Source organism: Mya arenaria, chromosome 9 (assembly GCF_026914265.1).
Source record: "Mya arenaria isolate MELC-2E11 chromosome 9, ASM2691426v1".
NCBI classification, from domain to species: Eukaryota; Metazoa; Mollusca; class Bivalvia; order Myida; family Myidae; genus Mya; species Mya arenaria.
In genome coordinates this window covers 65,352,039-65,373,613 of record NC_069130.1, presented here as the reverse complement: position 1 = coordinate 65,373,613, position 21,575 = coordinate 65,352,039, and the positions used below count along the sequence as shown (strand labels likewise).

Below are 21,575 nucleotides of genomic sequence, written 5' to 3'. Positions count from 1 at the left end.
GGATTTTGGTTCAGTATTTGGCAGCTGCTTTTCACCCTATAGTTTTCATTGTTTGTTGGGGTTTTTTGTGACACGCGTATCATTTCCAAAGCCGGTAAAACAAACAAACTCAGTATCGAAAATACAATGAAAACACGAGGCAAGAGCAATAGTGAAACATTCCAATATGCAACTTCTCTAGAAGCACGACACTGAACAAGAAACACAAAGAGCTCAAACGGACCACTCAAGCATCAAAATAGCTTTATCAATAAATGATTGGATTACCGCCTTAAAACGGTCCGTGAAACACAGTGTATTGGATCACGAGTTCACTGAGGAGAGTTCAGGTAGTTTGTATACGCGAAAATTCCACGTGTCCCAACAGGTATCAATAAGTACAAATTAAAACCATAAGCCTTATTGGAGCCAGCATTTTCTCACAACTTGATCCAAAAACTCAACCATGCTAGAAATTCTTATCTTGCCCATGCGCAAAGATAATAGAACCACCCGTATGTAACTCCTCATTAATGGATTACAAATTACAATGTGCTGACCATTAATAAGGAGTTACATACGGGTGTTTCTATTATCTTTGCGTGTGGGCAAGATAAGAATTTCTAGCATGGTTGAGTTTTTGTACCAGCGTGTTTTGTGGAAACTCGGTAAACCTCGTTTACGCAAAACACCCTACGCTACGCTCGGGTCGGGATGAACATATCTTACACTCTCGGCCATGGAAGATACTTATAATCTTCAACTCCATGTGACCCTAACGTATAAAAGGATATACTTATAGTAAGTACCCATCGACAGGATGCATATGTAATTTGCAATTGAATGAATCAACCTGGACCAAAAGCCAAACTCTTAAAATGTAATTCGCGATCATTCAAAGACAGCCACCTAAGCGGTAATTGAGGTTTAACTAGAACGCCGCAAGTCGGATGTGTCGCCTGACGAATTATTTACTGTCGACATTATAGCTGTTAGATTGGCATTTTATTCATTTATAGACATTGATGTTGCCATTTAACTTTCAAGTTTTTAAAGCAAAACAGGAAGTCGACCATTTTGTTGTTGTTGTTGTTGTTAATAAATCGTAACCCCTTGTTGTATTTTTGTAGAGGGACACCCAAGGAAGTTTCCTGTCAAGTTTCATTGAATTTGGCCAGGTAGTTTCAGAGATGTTCTTTAAGCAATTGTTGACGGACGGACGACGGACAAAGACCGATCACAATAGCTCACCTTGAGCACTTCGTGCTCTGGTGAGCTAAAAAAGTGTGCAAGGTAAAGTTAGACATGAAAATTAACAAAGGGCAATAACTCTAATATGGAAGCAAGAGATACAGATTTTGTGCACTGCGATCCCCTTCAATAAGATCTATCTATCAATAAAGTTTCAAGTTGATAACTCTTATAGTTTTCGAGAAATGCCCCGGATAAAATTTAAGCTTGAAAATTAACAAAGGGCAATAACTCTTAATGTATAGATACAAGAGTTACGGTTTTTGTGCACTGCACTTTCCCTCAATCAGATATACCTACGGAATAAGTTTCATGTTGATACCTCCTATAGTTTACGAGATATGCCACGGACAAAACCTAAGTATGAAAATTAACAAAGGGCAATAACTCTAAAAATATGGCAGCAAGAGTAACGGTTCTTGTGCACTGCACTTGCCCTCAATGAGATCTATCTAGCTATGAAGTTTCAAGTTGATACCTCTTATATTCTTCAAGATATGCCCCGGACAAAACTAACAAAGGACATTAACTTTAAAACTAAGAAAGCAAGATTTACTGTTACTGTACACTGCACTTGCCCTCCATGAGATATATCTACATATGAAGTTCCAAGTTGATAACTCTTATATTCTACAAGATATGCCCCGGACAAAACTTTAAGCATGAAAACTAACAAAGGGCAATAACTCTAAAAATATGGAAGCAAGAGTAACAGTTCCTGTGCACTGCACTTGCCCTCAATTAGATCTGTCTACATATGAAAATTCAAGTTGATACCACTAATAGTTTAGGAAATATACCCCGGACAAGCGAAAATGGGACGCGGACGCCGCCGCCGACGCCGCCACCGACGCCGCCGCCGACAAAAGTAACCCCTATATGTCGTCTTTTCAGGCGACACAAAAATTGTCTTCATATAGTCAAAGATTGAATGCATCATTGGACGAGCCAGGAGTATACACCAAATGGAAATATATAAAACAGCTATAAAAACATAGAACAGAACAGAGCACAAGTTTATTTCCACACATAACATCACACTTATATACATCAATAAAGTAGATTATGATAATTCATGATCATATTCCATTATTTAACATTTGCGTGGCGGTTTATATAAGATTTTTTTTAATAGTTGAGATTTTTTCTAGCAACAAAAATAGTAGCAAATGTTAATCAAAAGAACTATTACGTACAAAGCCTTTTACAAATATTTAACATGTGGTACTAAAAACATATGATAATCATGTATGTAAAGTAATGAAATTCTTTCTCTGAGCTAATGCTTTATACACGAAAATAGAGAGAATCTTTAACAAACCAGTATGAATTTATGGTTTTAAACATATTTGGATGAGTACGATAACATCTTGGAACATATTTAGATCTAATATTTGTATACAGGCTGCATTCAATCATGAAATGAAATGCAGTCGAATATACATCTTGATATCAAAACGAAATGAATCAAAATATCTACGAACAGTTTCTTATAACATTACGACTAATGGACTAATGCTACGTTTACACTATGTTCCCGGTGGCCACAGCAGCCCCGTTTGTCCGAAACGTATTGCACCGTGTGATTTTGGCCATTTTTGTCTCCATAAACAAGTTTTGTTAGTGTTTCCTCACGTTTTATCAAGGTAACCGTGACAAGCCGTAGGGGCGAACAAATGGTCCGTCCAAGGCGCACTAAGGTCCGGGCGCGGTCTACCAGGGATGCATGTACGTTGCGTCCCGGTCCGATACGTTCTGATGGGATCCCTCACGTTGTTCACGTCTTCATCCAGGTCTGATGCGTTTTCCACGTTTTGTCAAGGCTTCCTATGCATCGAACGCGAGCACCGCAGAACTTTGGATTACGTTTGTGTCCACGGTATGAATAAAATCCCCCAAACAACAGCAATCACTGTATCACTGTATCAGAATACTTCGACAAGTAGACATGAATTCCCAAGATGAAGAAGATTTTGTGTTTTCACCGCAAATGAAACGTAACGAAACGTCTTTCGTTCACCCTAGCTTGCCGTGAAAAAAGGGACAAAACGAAGCACAACGTGACAAAACTGGAAAGGAACTTCAGATGCCGGGGAGAACATATGATTCCCGCCCCCATACGGACGATTTATAAGTTGTGTAACGGCCTATTACGTATTGTCACGTACTGTCACGTACTGTAATTTTTTGACAGTTTAAAATTCTGGCCCGGCATGCACGGCAACAACGGTCTGTCACGTTTGCATATCTCGTTCCACTGCGCTGTCTCACGTTTATCCCGTTTTCTCCACGGTTGTCTGAAATGGGGCTGCCGTGGCCACCGGGAACATAGTGTAAACGTAGCATTAACAAGTTCTAATTCAATGGGGTGAACGGACTCTGGTGTGATTTTATGAGCGGATTTCATTACAATCGAGGCTAAGGGAATTTGGATTAACTTAAACGGTGTTTATTTGCGGTTGATGAAAATAAGAAAAAGTATTTTATGTCGCGAGCAGCAATTTGGTCATTATAACAATTATTTTAAACTTAAAGAAGAAAAAAACGGCCAAAAAATGCAAAATATTTTTTGTCATTTGGTAGTCCTAACTCCTTTTCCGTTCCTATCAATAAATAATAGATTTACCTATAAACGCCTGTAGGCAAACGAATGACGTATCGCTTGTGTTTAAAATGAAATAAAATAATGCACATCGTTTGGTATAGAATGCACGTTCGCATTATGTTACAAATGTTAAATTGTATCAGTATTTTCATGAAATACACGTTTCAGAGTCTTTTTCGTACGTGTTAAAGCTAATTCAAAAAGTAAAGCATGTTAAAATGAAAAAGAATATAAATGGTCGTTATCACCAAAACCAACATTACATAACAACCGTTATCATCATAACCACCATTACATAACAGCCGTTATCACCATAACCACGATAACATTGCAACCGTCATCACCATAATCACCAGTGCATAACAGCCATTATCACCATAACCACGATAACATTGCAACCGTCATCACCATAACAACCATAACATAACAGCCGTTATCACCATAACCACGATAACATTGCAACCGTCATCACCATAACCAGCATTACATAACAGCCGTTATCACCATAACCACGATAATATTGCAACCGTAATCACCATAACCACCAGTACATAACAGCCGTTATCAACGTAACCACCGTAACATAGCAACCGTTATCACCATAACCACGATAACATAACAGCCACGATCACCATAACAACGATAACATAGAAGCCGTTCTCACCATAACAACCATTCCATAACAGCCGGTATAACCATAACCATGATAACATAACAGCCGGTATCACCATAACCACCATTTTATAACAGCCGGTATTACCATAACCACCATTTTATAACAGCTGGTATCACCATAACCATGATAACATAACAGCCGGTATCACCATAATTACAATAACATAACAGCCGATATCACCGAAATCACAATAACATGACAGCCGGTATCACCATAATCACGATAACATAACAGCCGGTATCACCATAATCACAATAACATGACAGCTGGTATCATCATAATCACGATAACATAACAGCCTTTATCACTGTAACCACGATTACATAACAGCACAGTGGAGAAAGATCAAACGCACTTAAAGTAGGTCATCAGTTGAAACGGAAAGTGGCCAATAGTTTATCTTTCCGTGGCATATTATTTAGACCCATGAAGTTAATGGTCTTATTGTTCAGTCTCCCCAGGGAGTCGCATTTTAAATGATTCCATTCCATCACCTTTTATCGGCCGGGAATCATGTATTATTGATGTGTCCTTAGTTAACGCATGATTGGAAACGGGACTACTGTCTTGTCCGGGACTCTGTTCCTCAGACTCTTTACTTCCAATGTACTCATCCAGACAGGCGTATTGATACAATGTTAGAAAGTTGTTAACAAACATAGGCAGAGTAACCGCCAGCAGTAGCACGCCCGATATTGCCATTAAAGAAGCAAGAATCTTGCCAAGAGCTGTTACCGGAGTGATGTCCCCATAGCCGACTGTAGTTAGAGTAATAACAGCCCAGTACCAAGCGTTGGGAATTGAACCAATTGTTTTGGGGTCCTCCATGAAGTATATTAAATGGCTTGTAACACTGACAGCAACAGTAAGCATAAGGACAAGCATCAACATATCTTTGATATTCTGTCGGATTGAAAATACCAAAACTCGAGTAGCACGTATATTGCTGACAATGCGGATCACCCGTAATGTGCGAAATATTTGAAAGTAATTCAAGAATTTTATCAAGCCATAATTGTACCGGTGTTTCTTTTCGAGGTTGATGATTAAAATGTAAACATAAAACCCTCCCAGTGCGAGGAAATCGATGATATTTGTAAATGATCTGAAGAAATTTCGCAGACTCGGACAACAAACAAGTCGAATAATAAAATCCAAGGTGAAAAACGCAACTGTGATCATTTCTAAAATCTCGAAAACATAAAGTCTTGTCTCAACAACTGGTAGCGTCACCTGGGCGGACTTGTTAACGTTTTCTACATAATCCCAATAATAGTATGTCCAATCATAGTCCCAATCAAACGAAATATCGTTATCACTTTCTTCGAAGAAGGAGCTTCCACCACATTCGTCAACGCCCAGTTTTTCCCGCGCTTTCTCCACGTCTCTGTTTCCGATTTCCTCTAAATATTCCAGATACTCACATTTGGTTAGACGTCTCTGGAACTCAGGTATGGTGCTGAGAGCTTGGGTGAATATGCAGAGCAGGATCATTAAGAATATGAGCACCATGTACACCTGGAAATATATTCGGTCTTTCTTTTATTTCGTCGTTCATAAAGGGACACATTCTAGATTAATGCTTTATCATGTGATTTGACTTCCATAAGCAAAACAAAAGCAAAGCATATTATTCGTGTACGAAAATCAACGCCTGAGTTTTACCCTTTAAGTCAAAGACGTTTAACGTATCATTGTTTACACATAAAGCTAAATGTTGTGCATCAACCTCTATTGTGCAACAAATAATAGAGTTATCACCATACTTTTAAGGGAAAGGAAATCCCTCGGAAACATTAACTACATCCAAAAAAATACCAATAATAATTTTGATGCAAAGCATCAAAGACACTGCGAACATTTTTGAAACATCACTAAAAGGAAGCAGATGCACTTCACCAGCAAACCAAGTTTTAGGAACCTGGGTACAAGCATTCTTCAATTATTGAACACGACCTTGACTTTTGACCAACTGAAGTCAAAATAGCGAGGGTGAGTGACGAATACCAAGTTATTGATCGCAAACCTAATTAAAGCTTAAGGTCACCACCAACTTGATCTTACATCCACTTACCTCGAAATTGAAATGGTTCATCTGCTGGTAATGAAAAAGCATACTTCTAAGATTGAGGTCCCTGAGACCAAGCGTTCTTCAGATTTTGAATTTAAACCGATGTTCATCTAAAGATTATCACGACCTTGACCTTCGACCCACTTAACTCAAAACTCATATCATGGCCATGACCTACCCCAGCTAGAACGTTGAATATCCCTTTACCTAAAGGTTCTCATTATATTGATCGGAAACCGATTTTCAGCTATAGGTTATCTTAAGGTAACCGTGACATGGACTTTGACCTCCTGGGTTTTATATCGGAGACCCTGGGAACGGACGGATGGACGGACAGAAAGATCATATAACTAAAATCCCTCCTTTTGGGTATACAAATCCCTGTAGCTGTGATACTTTAAATTATAAACTTTAAGTTTGATGTTTTAAGTAATGAGTTGAGTGTGACGGAAGATATGCGTTAATAAGGGAAATTCTAATGTTTAATGGATATGATGATAAATACAGAGCTACATATTCCGACATCTTATTTTATTAGTCACTCGATTTCCTTAATTGATCATGGTTAAAATAAGAAAAAATCAAAGTATGATTTAGGTGAAAATATGTTTTTACATGAACACATATTGTGCGCCTTTAAGCTATGACTATCATGTAACTTCTGACAAAATTTAATCCTTATATAAACCAATGAGAAAATCGTAGGAAAATATTATTTGTTCGCAGGACACCAATAAGTATTACGTTACGGAGCTATGAGTGTTTCATCATTTATTGAACGGTCCCTAGAATATAAAATTTCAGTCTGCTTTATCTATTATTTAGGAACTTTATCAGTGTGTGCCTACGACATACAGACTACGTCGGAAAACAATATTCTATAACTAACGAAGACTTTCAATAATGACTTTACTAACTTTATTCCGTCATGCTTTCCGAGGAAATATGGACTAATCTCAGTGAAATAACAACAATAAATTTAATATTCTCCCTGCAAACAAAGGAGTGGAAATTTCAACGTTTGGATCTACTTTAAAATCCAAAACAAAACACTTCATATTGAACCAAAAAATGTTGCCAAAAGAAATAATTTGAAATTTAAAAAAGGTTACATACGTTTAAATTAAATTTAAAAGATATATTTGGAAATTAACAAACTACCGTTTTACCGTTATTGGAACGTTCCTTTTTTAACTTTGAAGCTGAATGTTCAATCAGTTGCTTTCATACCAAAACATATTACAGGCGAAAACAACTGCTCAAATATAAATAGAATGTACATATGTTATGCCATTATTCAAATATATTTTGAACTGTTTGTCGTTGTAATACGTAATATAATTATTCCATAAATTGCGGCAAAGTAATTAGTTTATTATGTATTCATGCACTATTTAATATTAAAGTGCTTTCGTTAATATTTTTAACTTAGATACACTAATAAAAGGTTATTGATTAATGTTCATAAAATGTCGCACTAAAAGACGAGCGATTAATAAGCTATAAAAAAAGAATATCAGAGATGTTTTTTTTTAACAAACCAGAAATAGAACATTTACTGCTACGTCATCAGCTATAAATTTGCGTGACGGGCGTCCCACGGGTAGCGGCGTAGGCCACACTCAAAAAAGGAGGTAGTTAAGAAAATTAATTAAAATGCTAAAAAAAACTTCAAAAACAATGGATCATAGAAAATCTATAATTTCACTTGTTGCTTCGCCAATCGTGAAAATATGTTTTTCTATGACACTCGTGAACTAAAAAACGATCTAACACTGAATAAAACAAATATCATCTATCTATTAATTCACTTCATTAAATGAAACGTTGCGCAGTCTACGCGGCATATATAGCCCCGCATTCGGTTTTTTACTACTAGAGTTTGATCAAGAACACTTCGACAATTCCTATTAAAAAACCGTCGCTTGATGAGGCACATACCTAATCAAACTCCGGTAATGAAACAAAGCAAATTGTTGCCTCCGACGTAGAATATATACATATTATTATATATATATATATATATATATATATATATATATATGATTGATCATGTGATATACACACACTGGTTATTCATGTGAATTTAAATGTTCTAGTCAAATTGATTCACCGCTTTATCGAACAATCAGGAAAAGGAAAAAAAAAGACATTAAATTGCGCCTTTTAGATTGCTCCAAGACGGAATAAACATCAGCAATGATGAAATAAATGAGCTTGACTCATAAATCAACCAATTTAGAAAAGAAAATGGTAAAATTAAGTTTACGTACTTTAGCTGGTAGTGTAGACACCTTGTAATCAACGATGTTCCAAACAAGGTTTCTCAGCCTGTTCCAGCTTGATGTCATCTCCTTAAGTTGCGGTTGGTTATTAAATGATTTCCTCTTCCCAGAGTGTATCTTAAAATTTTCATGAGTCTCCATTTCTTCGAAATGACCATGGTACCTGTAAGGAACAAATTGTTCGTACTGTCAAAAATACAGAATAGAAATTCATATTAATTCAAGTAATTACTCAGTTATATCTAAAATCAAGTTACATCATGTATAAACTCATAAAGGTGTAACATGGCTTTGTTAGGGCTCGATAATGTTATGTCTTAAAAAAGTTATTGTTGAAAAGCACAATTATGGATCAAATCCCACACTGACACGAAATCACATATAGAACGCCATAAGACAGTATCCATTTAGTATTTGTGCGCTTTTGTTGTTGTTCGTTTGATAATTAAAGTCATCATTGATTATGTCCGGTAGTAGGCTTTAAGAGTCGTCGAATTCATGGATATGGTAAACGTAAACAAAGAAACAATATGTTTTCTTGTTCAGGTTGGTAACAACGCTTCATGCATAGCAAGTAGGAGTCTTTGGAACAATATTGTATGGCATCTTGTCATTTTGCGCTCTTATAGACAAGTTCCAAGATCATACCAAAGTCATTTTTCTGGGTTTTTGTTTGATGAAGAAAATCGAATTTGTTTGAACAAAAATGCAGGATAGTACGCGAGAACATTCGATGAAATTCCATGATATTTTCTCGCGTGTCGTCCTGCGTATATATATCATTAACATACGAGAACGATGAGATCAATCCCCAATCTTTTAGTTTTCTCTTTATCTACGCAGACAACTCAATCATATACAACCTTAAACCTAAAACTAAATATATATGATGATATGGAGTAATTAATAGGGAATTTGTTAGTACCTGTAAGCGCAACATTTCGGCATATATGACGCACTTATCTTCCAAAATTCCAACTCTCGCCGGAAAGCGGATGGACACAATGCTGTCGGAATATGTAGCTCTCCAGTCTGGTAGAATGCAAGAATTGCCGCGAAACAATCAGGCGGTCTATCAACGATAAGTTCAGTAGTTTGGTTCTTTTCTCTCATATTGCCTAACATGGTCATCAATGTGTGTTCATGATATTTTTCTACAATATTTCCGCTGAATTCAAATTTAACACCCGATACGTTGGCCGTGACTCGGGCCATTTTAAACAACTGTATCCGAGCTCTAAGCTACACCGACGGCAAAATGAAACACAAGCCTTTCAGATATGTGCAGATATGGGTGATTAGCTGTTGCGATAATGATTGATGAGCACTAGCGGCGCTGGCTTTCAGACCAATGGCAGTTCCGTAAATTGCAAATATTTTTCCATGTTTCTGGGCAGGAAGAAACTGATAATGGATATTGTTTTACAGACAATGCCAAGAGGACGTGTGCATAATTGGTTCCATCAAAAGGTATCAAGCTAGAAACACAAACATTAACAGCCAATAGATAACAATATTGCATTGTGATTAGGAAATGAAAATTCAATGCAATTTTTGAAATCCAATGAGTCGGAACATATTTGATTGTTACATAACTTGTATAACACGACAGGCGCATTTGATTTTCTCCTGTTACATGATTTAACGTGTGTATCCAATTACCATGTACTGCTGGAGGTAAAAATATTGATAGATGAATGCCTTCGTTGCCCGTGGGATAAGGGCAATATTGAAAGGCTAATGCATACTTTGTTCATGGGGTTATCATGTTTATTTTATAGATAGAAATAGAAATACTTGATTACAGAGTTTACCCAGTTAGATTGAAAACAATAAACTGGATTGAAAAGGCTAATTGAACAGTATAATGTTCTTGTCTTTAAATCGATGAGTAATGATCTTCTCTACAAATCGTGTGGCATAATTATCTTCTCTACACATTGAGTGGCATACTGATCTTCTCTACAAATCGAGTGGCATTAAGATCTTCTCTACAAATCGAGTGGCGTACTACTCTTTTCTACAAATCGAGTGGCGTAATGTTCTTCTCTACAAATCGAGTGGCGTAATGATCTTGTCTACAAATCGAGTGGCACTATGATCTTCTCTACAAATCGAGTGACGTTATGATCTTGTCTACAAAACGAGTGGCGTAATGATCTTCTTTATAAATCGAGTTGCATAGTGATCTTCTCTACAAATCGAGTGGCGTAATGATCTTGTCTAAAAATCGAGTGGCGTAATGATCTTCTCTACATTCGATTGGCTTATTGATCTTCTCTATAAATCGAGTGGCGTAATGATCTTCTCTACAAATCGAATGGCGTAATGATCTTGTCTACAAATCGAGTGGGTTTATGATCTTCTCTACAAATCGAGTGTCACAATGATCTTGTCTACAAATCGAGTGGCGTAATAATCTTGTCTACAAATCGAGTGGCTTAATGATCTTCTCTACAAATCTAGAAACGTTATGATCTTGTCGACAAATCGAGTGGCTTTATGATCTTCTCTACAAATCAAGTGGCGTTATGATCTTGATTACAAAACGAGCGGCGTAATGATCTTCTCTACAAATATAGTAACGTAATGATCTTGGCTACAAATCGAGTGGGGTTATGATCTTCTCTAGATATCGAGGTGTGTAATGATATTGTCTACAAATCGAATGGCATAATGATCTTCTCTGCAAATCGGTAGCGTAACGATCTTGTTCCAAACTAAGTGATGTAAGTGTCCCTGATATAGGCCTATCAATGCATGTTCCCAGTCTAAATGAAACATTTATACCCGTGAATTAAAGTGTTGATAAATATAAACGCATTTTCAAACGCGATAAATCATTTGATTGGATGACTGCGTCACATCCGTATCATTATATTGCCTGTTCATGTGATTCTCCGCAGTGATATGATTTACACAGCATCGTGAACATACTACAGAAATCGAAGCCGATTATAATTCTTTCTTTTTTTCATGCTAATGTAATGTTGTTATAAACTGGAGATTAGTGAATACGTGTTAATCTGACACTGCCGCCAATCACGGCACCAAGTTTTTGAATGCCGGCACCGGCGTCGTCAATGAATTCAAATGGTTTAGATTTTAATGAGGGGGTACACCCAACCCCCAATCCCTGCCAACATATCAAACCATTTAAATTTCTGTCAAGAAGGAGATGCGAATTTCAAAATAACGCACCCCTTTATTATGCCCGTCTTACTTCAATTTCTTGAACCACCCCTGCAAGTGATTACATCGATAACCGTATTCCCATGCAGTACTTCCATTGAAAATATTTCCTAGGTTGTATTCTTAACGAACTGCCATTTGATATTTTGCACATTTTGATACAGACAGACAATTTTAGTTATTCTGGTTTTAGACACAAGTATGACTCTCAAGACAGGCAAGTCTAAGCTCATCAGAATGTCCCATGTTTGTTATAACTGGAGCTAAAAGTAATGAACGTATATGAACTAAAGAATGAGGCAAAATACAGAAAAAAACACTAAAAAAGATTGAGTGGAAGACGCACAGACGTTGATATAAATGTACAATACAAGCAATGTACACAAATATTTACACCCATTTCTTAAAGATGCACTCTCACTCCCAAATAAGATTCACCACAATTAATACAATTGTTTAAATATACCAAAAAGGAGAAATAAATGTCGAAACCAATGTTTCTTTATTATGAAGGATACCGAGTTTAATTTGAAAGAAAGGTACAGAAAACACATTATTTCTACCTTATAAGACGATCGTAGATTACAGTAAATTCTTTTAACACTCATCAATCATTTCATATTTGTGCATTTTCAGCTATTGAATACACACCTATTTTTGAGTTTTTAGCGAACAAATACACGTTTACAATCTTGTTATCAATAATTAATATTTTCAATAAATGCATCATTATGTAAGAAGTTAAAGGTTTATCACTTAAAATTTATGTGTGTTATAATTCCTAACCTTGTATAACGTCGATCAAATGTGTGTCTGGCGAGAAAATTTTGGTAGGGCTTAACTTACCACATCTTCGGCACCACAGCGTAGGTTATGATACGCTGGGGTGCCGAGGATGGGCTCATCATGACTGTATAAATGAACAATAGCGGGTTCTCTATCAAGCTATTTGCTAACATATCTGGCCAGTTGAGCAGCACAACCCAGTTGCTGGAGCAACGTCAGCACATTTTGCGGACTGGACGGTGTTAGGTTTTAAAGTAACATGGTGTTTATGATGTATATGATGACTCTATACTCGACATAATAAATATACGCTGTTTTATCTGAGTATTGTTATTGAATCGTGCTGATAGCTTGTGGGTTATCATAATATATCAGGGTCAACATTTATTATATCAGCCAAGTTCACATCAACGTATGATTGTTTTGTGTGTATTTTATGTTCTTGGATATTATTCATGCAAACAGGTAGATCACGTGATTGTTTTGCCATCGTCACCTTGCCACAACATACAATGAGTATACAAGTGCATTCTATTTTGAAAGTTTGAAAAAAATTATTGATTTCAAATTGACCTGTAACGTCAGTTGATGTTATATATACACATTTAAAACCAACATTCCTTTTGAGTGATAAATTTTTAACTACTTACTAAATAATGCATTGATGGAAAATATAATTTACAGATAACAAGATTGAAATAGTGTATTTAATAGTTAAAAATCCAAAAAATACTAAATGATTGGTGAATGCCGTGTTTTCTGTACATTTTTTTTTTCAAATTAAACTCGGAATCCTTCATCAGAACCATTGTTTTCGACATGTATTCATCCTTTCTAGTCTATTTAAACAATTGTACTAATTGTGGTTAATCTTATTTGGAACAAACCATTATGAAATTCATTATTTGTTTTTGTATACTTATTTCGATTCGTCAGATTGCCGCACCATTCTAGCTTAATAATACCATTTTAGATTACCATGCGTCTGTCGATCCTGATGCTATTGATACATCACGTGACTTCCGATTATTCATGCGTCTGTAACTACAACGTCGAGACCCCAGTGTATTCCAAGGTAATAGAAAGGTTGTGACACACTACATGTACGGGTCAGTGTACGTGTTAGCTACTATATGTCTACTACGTCATTCAGATATGTGTACGTGAAAGCAACATTTTGTGTACTACGTCATCGATGAATGCGTACTAAGAAAACGATTTTCACGAGGAATGTGATTTACGCGAGTATCTGCAAGTCTTCCAAGTTTAAGGAGAAATTTCGTAAACAAGTTTTAAACTCACCTGCAGCTTTTACATGTACGTGTATGTACAGGTTTAAGTACACATACACGTCGTGTCTAGCAGCTTCTCTATTCTTAAAGGGACTCGCTCATGTTTGAGCACCATTTTTCCCCTCAAACACAAACATAAGGATATCTTAACCTTTAGGTCTTGTGTTTAATCGCGTTACTAACGCTATCAAAAGTCGTGAACTTCAAAGACTTTATTTCAGCATATATCAACACTTCTTGAAGGGTTCCAGCCGTCTTTATCTTATATTTAACACTCCTTATGATTTGCATCACTTATTCACAAGGCCGTGAAAAACAGCATGATTCCTGTTTACAACCTTGAAAATGTCTGGTAAACATTTTTTTTATAGAAATATGTACTTGATCTATTCATAAATACATAAAACAATAATCTAAATAGTGACTTATTGAATTTGCTAGCTATCATTTGAGAGTTGCTTTTAAAATTGTCTCTATATTATGTCCCCCATAACAAACCTGTATGTACAAACTTTCGAAAATAAAAGAAGCCTATGGATTTACACAAAAACACGATATGTGCCAGTACAAAAGCGACGGGTGTAAAGAAAACATGCAATAGTCATTTTGAAATTTGTTAAACATGTTAAGCATATATATTTCATGGCGTACTATATACATATGTATTGTGTTAAACTCCCATATGGAATTTACAACCGATCACGTACACGAAAGTCTAGGCTGAATATTCGAATTTCAATTTATATGTCTTTCTTCGTTACTTCTGATTTAAAATATATTCGTCACAACTAAATCGAAAATCGAGATAAGAAAAAAAACCTAGACAAAATATTTGGCAGTGGGAAGTTATGTAATATGTAACTATTTTGTTCGAATTAGTTTGCACAAGTTCTAATTTGACGCTTACGCATTCAAATTTAGCCCAAATCTATTTTGTTTTAGACGGATGAGATGGCGCCAGCCATCGGTTACATGTACGAGTTTGACTGCAAACAGACTCTTCCATCTTATAACCAGCCCGGTTGGAGCGCCCTAGCCTTTGAGCACTATGTATGTTTATAAACTCTTCCATCGTATAACCAGCTTGGTTGGAGCGCCCTAGCCTTTGAGCACCATGAATGTCTATTAACTCTTCCATCGTATAACCAGCCCGGTTGGAGCGCCCTAGCTTTTGAGCACCATGTAAGCCTATAAACTCTCCCATCGTATAACTCTTCTATCGTATAACCGGTCTGGTTGGAGCGCCTTTAAGCACTATGTAAGTCTATAAGCTATCACATCGTATAACCAGCTTGGTTGGAGCGCCCTAGCCTTTGAGCACCATGTAAGTCTATAAACTCTCACATCGTATAACCAGCTTGGTTGGAGCGCCCTAGCCTTTGAGCACCATGTAAGTCTATAAACTCTCCCATCGTATAACCAGCCCGGTTGTAGCGCCCTAGCCTTTGAGCACCATGTAAGTCTATAAACTCTCCCATCGTATAACCAGCTTGGTTGGAGCGCCCTAGCCTTTGAGCACCATGCAAGTCTATAAACTCTCCCATCGTATAACTAGCTTGATTGGAGCGCCCTAGCCTTTGAGCCCATGTAAGTCAATAAGCTATCACATCGTATAACCGGTCTGATTGGAGCGCCCTAGCCTTTGAGCACCATGTAAGTCTATAAGCTATCACATCGTATAACCAGCCCGGTTGGAGCGCCCTAGCCTTTGAGCACCATGTAAGTCTATAAACTCTCCCATCGTATAACCAGCCCGGTTGGAGCGCCCTAGCCTTTGAGCACCATGTAAGTCTATAAACTCTCACATCGTATGACCAGCTTGGTTGGAGCGCCCTAGCCTTTGAGCACCATGTAAGTCTATAAACTCTCCCACCGTATAACCAGCCCGGTTGGAGCACCATAGCCTTTGAGCACCATGTAAGTCTATAAAATCTCCCATCGTATAACCGGTCTGGTGGGAGCGCCCTAGCCTTTAAGCACCATGTAAATCTATAAACTCTTACATCGCATAACCAGCCCGGTTGGAGCGCCATAGCCTTTGAGCACCATGTAAGTCTATAAGCTATCACATCGTATAACCAGCCAGGTTGGAGCGCCCTAGCCTTTGAGCACTATGTAAGTCTATAAACTCTCCCATCGTATAACCAGCCCGGTTGAAGCGCCCTAGCCTTTGAGAACCATGTAAGTCTATAAACTCTCCCATCGTATAACCAGCTTGGTTGGAGCGCCCTAGCCTTTGAGCACCATGTAAGTCTATAAACTCTCCCATCGTATAACCAGCCCGGTTGGAGCGCCCTAGCCTTTGAGCACCATGTAAGTCTATAAACTCTCCCATCGTATAACCAGCCCGGTTGGAGCGTCCTAGCCTTTGAGCACCATGTAAGTCTATAAACTCTTCCATCGTATAACCAGCCCGGTTGGAGCGCCCTAGCCTTTTGAGCACCATGTAAGTCTATAAACTCTCCCATCGTATAACCAGCTTGGTTGGAGCGCCCTAGCCTTTGAGCACCATGTAAGTCTATAAACTCTCACATCGTATAACCAGCTTGGTTGGAGCGCCCTAGCCAATGAGCACCATGTAAGTCTATAAACTCTTCCATCGTATAACCAGCCCGGTTGGAGCGCCCTAGCCTTTGAACACCATGCAAGTCTATAAACTCTCCCATCGTATAACCAGCCAGGTTGGAGCGCCCTAGCCTTTGAGCACCATGCAAGTCTATAAACTCTCCCATCGTATGACCAGCCCGGTTGGAGCGCCCTAGCCTTTGAGCACCATGTATGTCTATAAACTCTCACATCGTATGACCAGCTTGGTTGGAGCGCCCTAGCCTTTGAGCTCCATGTAAGTCTATAAACTCTCACATCGTATAACCAGCTTGGTTGGAGCGCCCTAGCCTTTGAGCACCATGTAAGTTTATAAGCTATCACATCGTATAGCCAGCTTGGTTGGAGCGCCCTAGCCTTTGAGCACCATGTTAGTCTATAAACTCTCACATCGTATAACCAGCTTGGTTGGAGCGCCCTAGCCAATGAGCACCATGTAAGTCTATAAACTCTCACATCGTATAACCAGCCCGGTTGGAGCGCCCTAGCCTTTGAGCACCATGTAAGTCTATAAACTCTCCCATCGTATAACCGGTCTGGTTGGAGCGCCTTTGAGCATCATGAATATATTTAAACCCTTCCAGCAGCAGCAACATAAGCATCAATTCATTGTTAAGATAGTGGATTAAGTTGACAGATGTAAATTCAGCATCAACATGTTCATTTGCATTAACGTTATGTGCATTCTTAGAGATATCGAAAGATACAACAACGTTAGCATCATCCGACTTGTTTCTAGTATTTAAACTATTCATGTAGTTCCAATAATCTTTCGGATATTCATTACGCTTACTACTTACCTTCTCCGCATATACGATACTAAATAATTTCTAATACATGTAATAGCCTTGTGTTTTTGGATGACTGGACCAAATCATGTATGTATCATTGTTCTTACCATGACTATATCTGCGTTTACTCTGATGGAAACTAACTCTGGCTGCCAACGCTTCCTGCTAGTAGTCTTACCTTTATGTAGAGATTTACTAGACATACCAAATGTAGTTATGGCGGATTCTACTAAGGCATTTTCAACAGTACTTATTAATTCACATAGTCTAGATTTATCTAAAACAATGTCGTTCTTTCTTTGTGTGTTTCTGAAATGCATCTTCTATAGTAATATAAGCATATTGATATTATTGTTCATTTCCTATTTTTTATCGCAATCCAATTTACAAATAATGACTCTATCTGTCTTGTTTTCAAATGTTAAAATTAAGATAACGGTAGACATCAGATAGTTAAGATCATTAGGATATAAAAGGATAGTAAAGGTATTACACTAAAATGCTGAAACAGTGAAAGCGATTCGAACGATTAAATTACATAGTCAATAACAGATATATTTTTGCATATAAAGTGAACTATTTTGTCTCAAAATGCCCTGCCATTGATTGTTAAAAGGTCGTTAGTATGACAAATCAATCAGTTGTCTACGAAGACGATTTATATTTTTACAGTCATCTTTAGAACATCGTTCATAATTCATATTGTTGATTTGTAGCTTTTGTCTCAAACCACTGACAAAGACATCAGCAGGATCAATAATTAATTAATCGGAAATACTTTGAACAACACCTTTTATTTGATTTCCTATGATTTAAATTTTGAAGCGTTATTTCGTATTTAATACGAAAGAATGTACATTTAAAATAGATAAAACATGGCATCCTACATTGTGTTTGCCAATCAAAGAAAATGCGCATAATAATGGATATTTTTTAGATATTAGTGTTACACATGCGTAGATCAAGTGCCGATAAATACAATCGTTTACGTATAAGCTTATCTAACATCGGAGTATCCGTTGCAGGTCGGGTATGTAAAGATGGACACTCATATACTTGAGCAGATGTGTCCCGGAAACCCCATCCTTGGCGATTTAGGTACGTTGAAACGTCGGCAAAAATAATTAGTTTCTTATTTATAATGTAGATTGCATGTTCACTAGATATTATTCATTTGTGTTCATGGCTGGGACGGTATTCATAAAACTTCTAAGGTCATTTCCTTACTGAAGTCCTTTTCCTTATTTTAGTTTCTCTTTAGTCATAAGAAAAATAAAAAAGAAGAATTTCCAAAATACATTATTTTCATTGACCTTATTAAAAAACGTACTTGTTAATGTTAAAAACATACATACTGTACATTACCTAAAGAAAAACGTGATCGGGCAAGAAAGGTATATCACTGAGAAGATGTTTATGCTGTTTTATGCAAATGTTCGAATATCTTCAGTGGCAACGACAAGTAGAACCACAAAATCAACAACAGCAGCAGAAATAAAATCAACAAAGGCGAGACACCCAGCACCAGTGATGACAAATAAACCTACAACTACAGAAGAAACCTCGACGTTAAAAACAACTGAAAATCGATATATATCTTCATCACTTGTTACCTTTATACTGGCATCTACTCATCAACCACCACATACATCAGCGACAAGCTCGACATCTGTGTTAACAATGCCAAACACAAACAAACAATCCACAAGTTCTCATAATGCTCACCATTCTTCCTTTGTTTCATCAGTACCATCTGATAAGCCCTTATCAACAATCCTCCCACTGTCATCAGCTTTGTTCGGTCTTTTGACGACTTCGACAAATTCATTTTCTAAAAATTCATCTCCATTTCCATTAGCATCCTCATCATCCGTATCAACTCTATTGGCAACATCATCAGCACCAAAATTAAGCACAACAGGGATAACAACACACTTAAGTACCAAATCAGCAACAATATTATCATCGAGTACAAAATCAATGTCAACAACAAGAACTTCAACTACCCCTTCTCTGACCAGTTTGATGCCAACTTCAACTCCTCCAATGTCAACAACGACCAAAGCTGCAACAAGAAGCACCACACATGGTTGGCTTTTGAACAAGATAATAATTATTTGTCTATACACTTGCATGTTATATGTATGAAGTTATTGTTGTTCAGCTATAGTTCGGTTATCATACGCTTCACAAAATAGCATATTAATAATATGTATAACATCGCTTTTATACAATGAAGCTAGTACTGATCGGTGTTATTTTTCATTTATCATATTCCCAACAAAATGAGATTCAAATTTCTTCTATAACATAACAGTCTGTCTCTTAGTCTTGTTCTTTTGTTGAACGACCACTCGTTTCCTTTACTTAAACGAGTTAGTTGTTGTGGTTTGCTATCAAGTTTTTTTCATGATTTGCTGTTGTTGTTTGAAATGTTTATGTGCTGTTTGATTTTGCTTTCTGCTTTAACAGTACCCCTGAAATCGTGTGACCAGCTATACCACCGTTACAACGGTACACATTTCGCGCACAGACGAAAATGCTACCTGCTAGTGACGTCACATATCACGTGGCCTGCAGCAGAGCGTGATTGTCGTCGAAAGGGCGGAAATTTAATCTCAATCGAAGATAAGGAAGTACAAAAGGTCGTTTACGCGGTGTTGCATGATATGTATCAACTGCCGGTATGGCTTGGTCTAAATGACATACAACAGGAAGGGAATTACAAATGGTCTTCAGGTACTAAACTTACGTTTCTTTAAGATAATCCAAGTTTATTACCTTCCATAAGACCAGTTAGTTTAAGATGTTCGTGTAAAGGAATGTATACCTCAAAGATAGAGTTTTGTAGAGCGTAAATGTAATGAGAAATATTGTTTTATAAGTAAATTTCGTTTTAAGTTTATGATATTTATATCGTTTATTGCTCTAATTGTCGATTGTTTCACTAAATCATACATCATCATAGTGGTTTCGAAATTTTATGTTTCAATTGCATAATTTTAGCATTCTATTTTCGTTGGTTAAAATTCCAAAGGGACGGGAAATAATGTGTCCGTTTCTGTGTTTAAGGTCAGGCGGTGGAGTTTACGTACTGGTTCCCTGGACGAGACGCAACTACCAGTAACGTAGAGGACTGCGTGGCAATGGGATTGGGAACCTTTCAGGGCCACTGGGAAGACGTCAAATGCCAGGAAAAGCATTTCGCTCACATTTGTCAGTTTGGTATGAATACAAACTTTATTAAACGGTTATTGGCATTTTATGGTTTGTGAATACGTACAGGATTGGCGTATTCCGTTTCCTTGCCACAATTTATTTTAAAAAATGAACTATTCTTACCCCACTTGTGATTGTTGTTGTCTTGCAAATGGAACACTAAACATTTAAACTAAAATAGAAGTTTATTATTATCTTGGTAACGTTATTTCAGTTTCGTTTTTAAACAATATTGTGTGTGTTCCGACAAAGCTCACAAATTGTCCTCATATTTGGAAATCACCTGTCGGGCTGAACAATTAGGCACCGCTGTGGTAATTGCAGATTTTCACTTACAATGCAAAAGCGATTGTAATAGTAAAATAATGTAGATGAGTTACATTGATAGATGATTGTGTATATCGCCTTGTATGCTTTTAAACAGAAAAATTGTTTTATTTGCTATATAAGTTCGTACATTTGTACACATATTGGGTTAACACATTGATTTTATCGAAAGTCTTTGCTCCATGGATAGATGAGGGACCACTTTTTCGCCCTTTCAATCTTTTCGCTAAAGCTGTAAATCCCTTTTTGGCAATTTCATTGTGATTAATTTTCATTCAAATGTAAGTTTGCTTCCGAATGAAGCCTCTAAATCGGGAAGCTATCGGAAGCATATTTTTTTCTCTCAAAGTAAGCAATTTATAAGCAATATTGAAAACGCACCAGGTCGTGCCAATTTCATTCAATTATTCAAGAAAAATCTCAATTTCCGCACGGAAAGGATCATGTTGCGGATCTTTTGATCTTTCGCACAAGCCATTTGCAAAACATAATATAAT

At 37.1% G+C, this 21,575-nt stretch overlaps 1 protein-coding gene across 1 annotated transcript; it reads right to left on the bottom strand.

The window, feature by feature from the left end:
* Positions 1–2,754: 2,754 nt before the first annotated feature.
* Positions 2,755–10,096, bottom strand: LOC128203434 (potassium voltage-gated channel protein Shab-like). The gene is made up of 3 exons (XM_052904845.1): positions 9,793–10,096; positions 8,856–9,030; positions 2,755–6,029 (listed from the first exon to the last, which is right to left on the bottom strand). Exons 1-3 carry the CDS (start codon positions 10,080–10,082, stop codon positions 4,953–4,955), a joined length of 1,542 nt encoding a protein of 513 aa, XP_052760805.1. The 5' UTR covers positions 10,083–10,096; the 3' UTR covers positions 2,755–4,952.
* Positions 10,097–21,575: the final 11,479 nt, after the last annotated feature.

Excerpts from the sequence above, each read along its gene's own strand:
- LOC128203434 (XM_052904845.1), bottom strand. The coding sequence starts at position 10,082 with ATGGCCCGAGTCACGGCCAACGTATCGGGTGTTAAATTTGAATTCAGC. Across the intron at positions 9,031-9,792 it reads CCGAAATGTTGCGCTTACAG|GTACCATGGTCATTTCGAAG; the intron begins GTACTAACAAAT and ends TGTTCCTTACAG. Across the intron at positions 6,030-8,855 it reads TGTCTACACTACCAGCTAAA|GTGTACATGGTGCTCATATT; the intron begins GTACGTAAACTT and ends ATATATTTCCAG.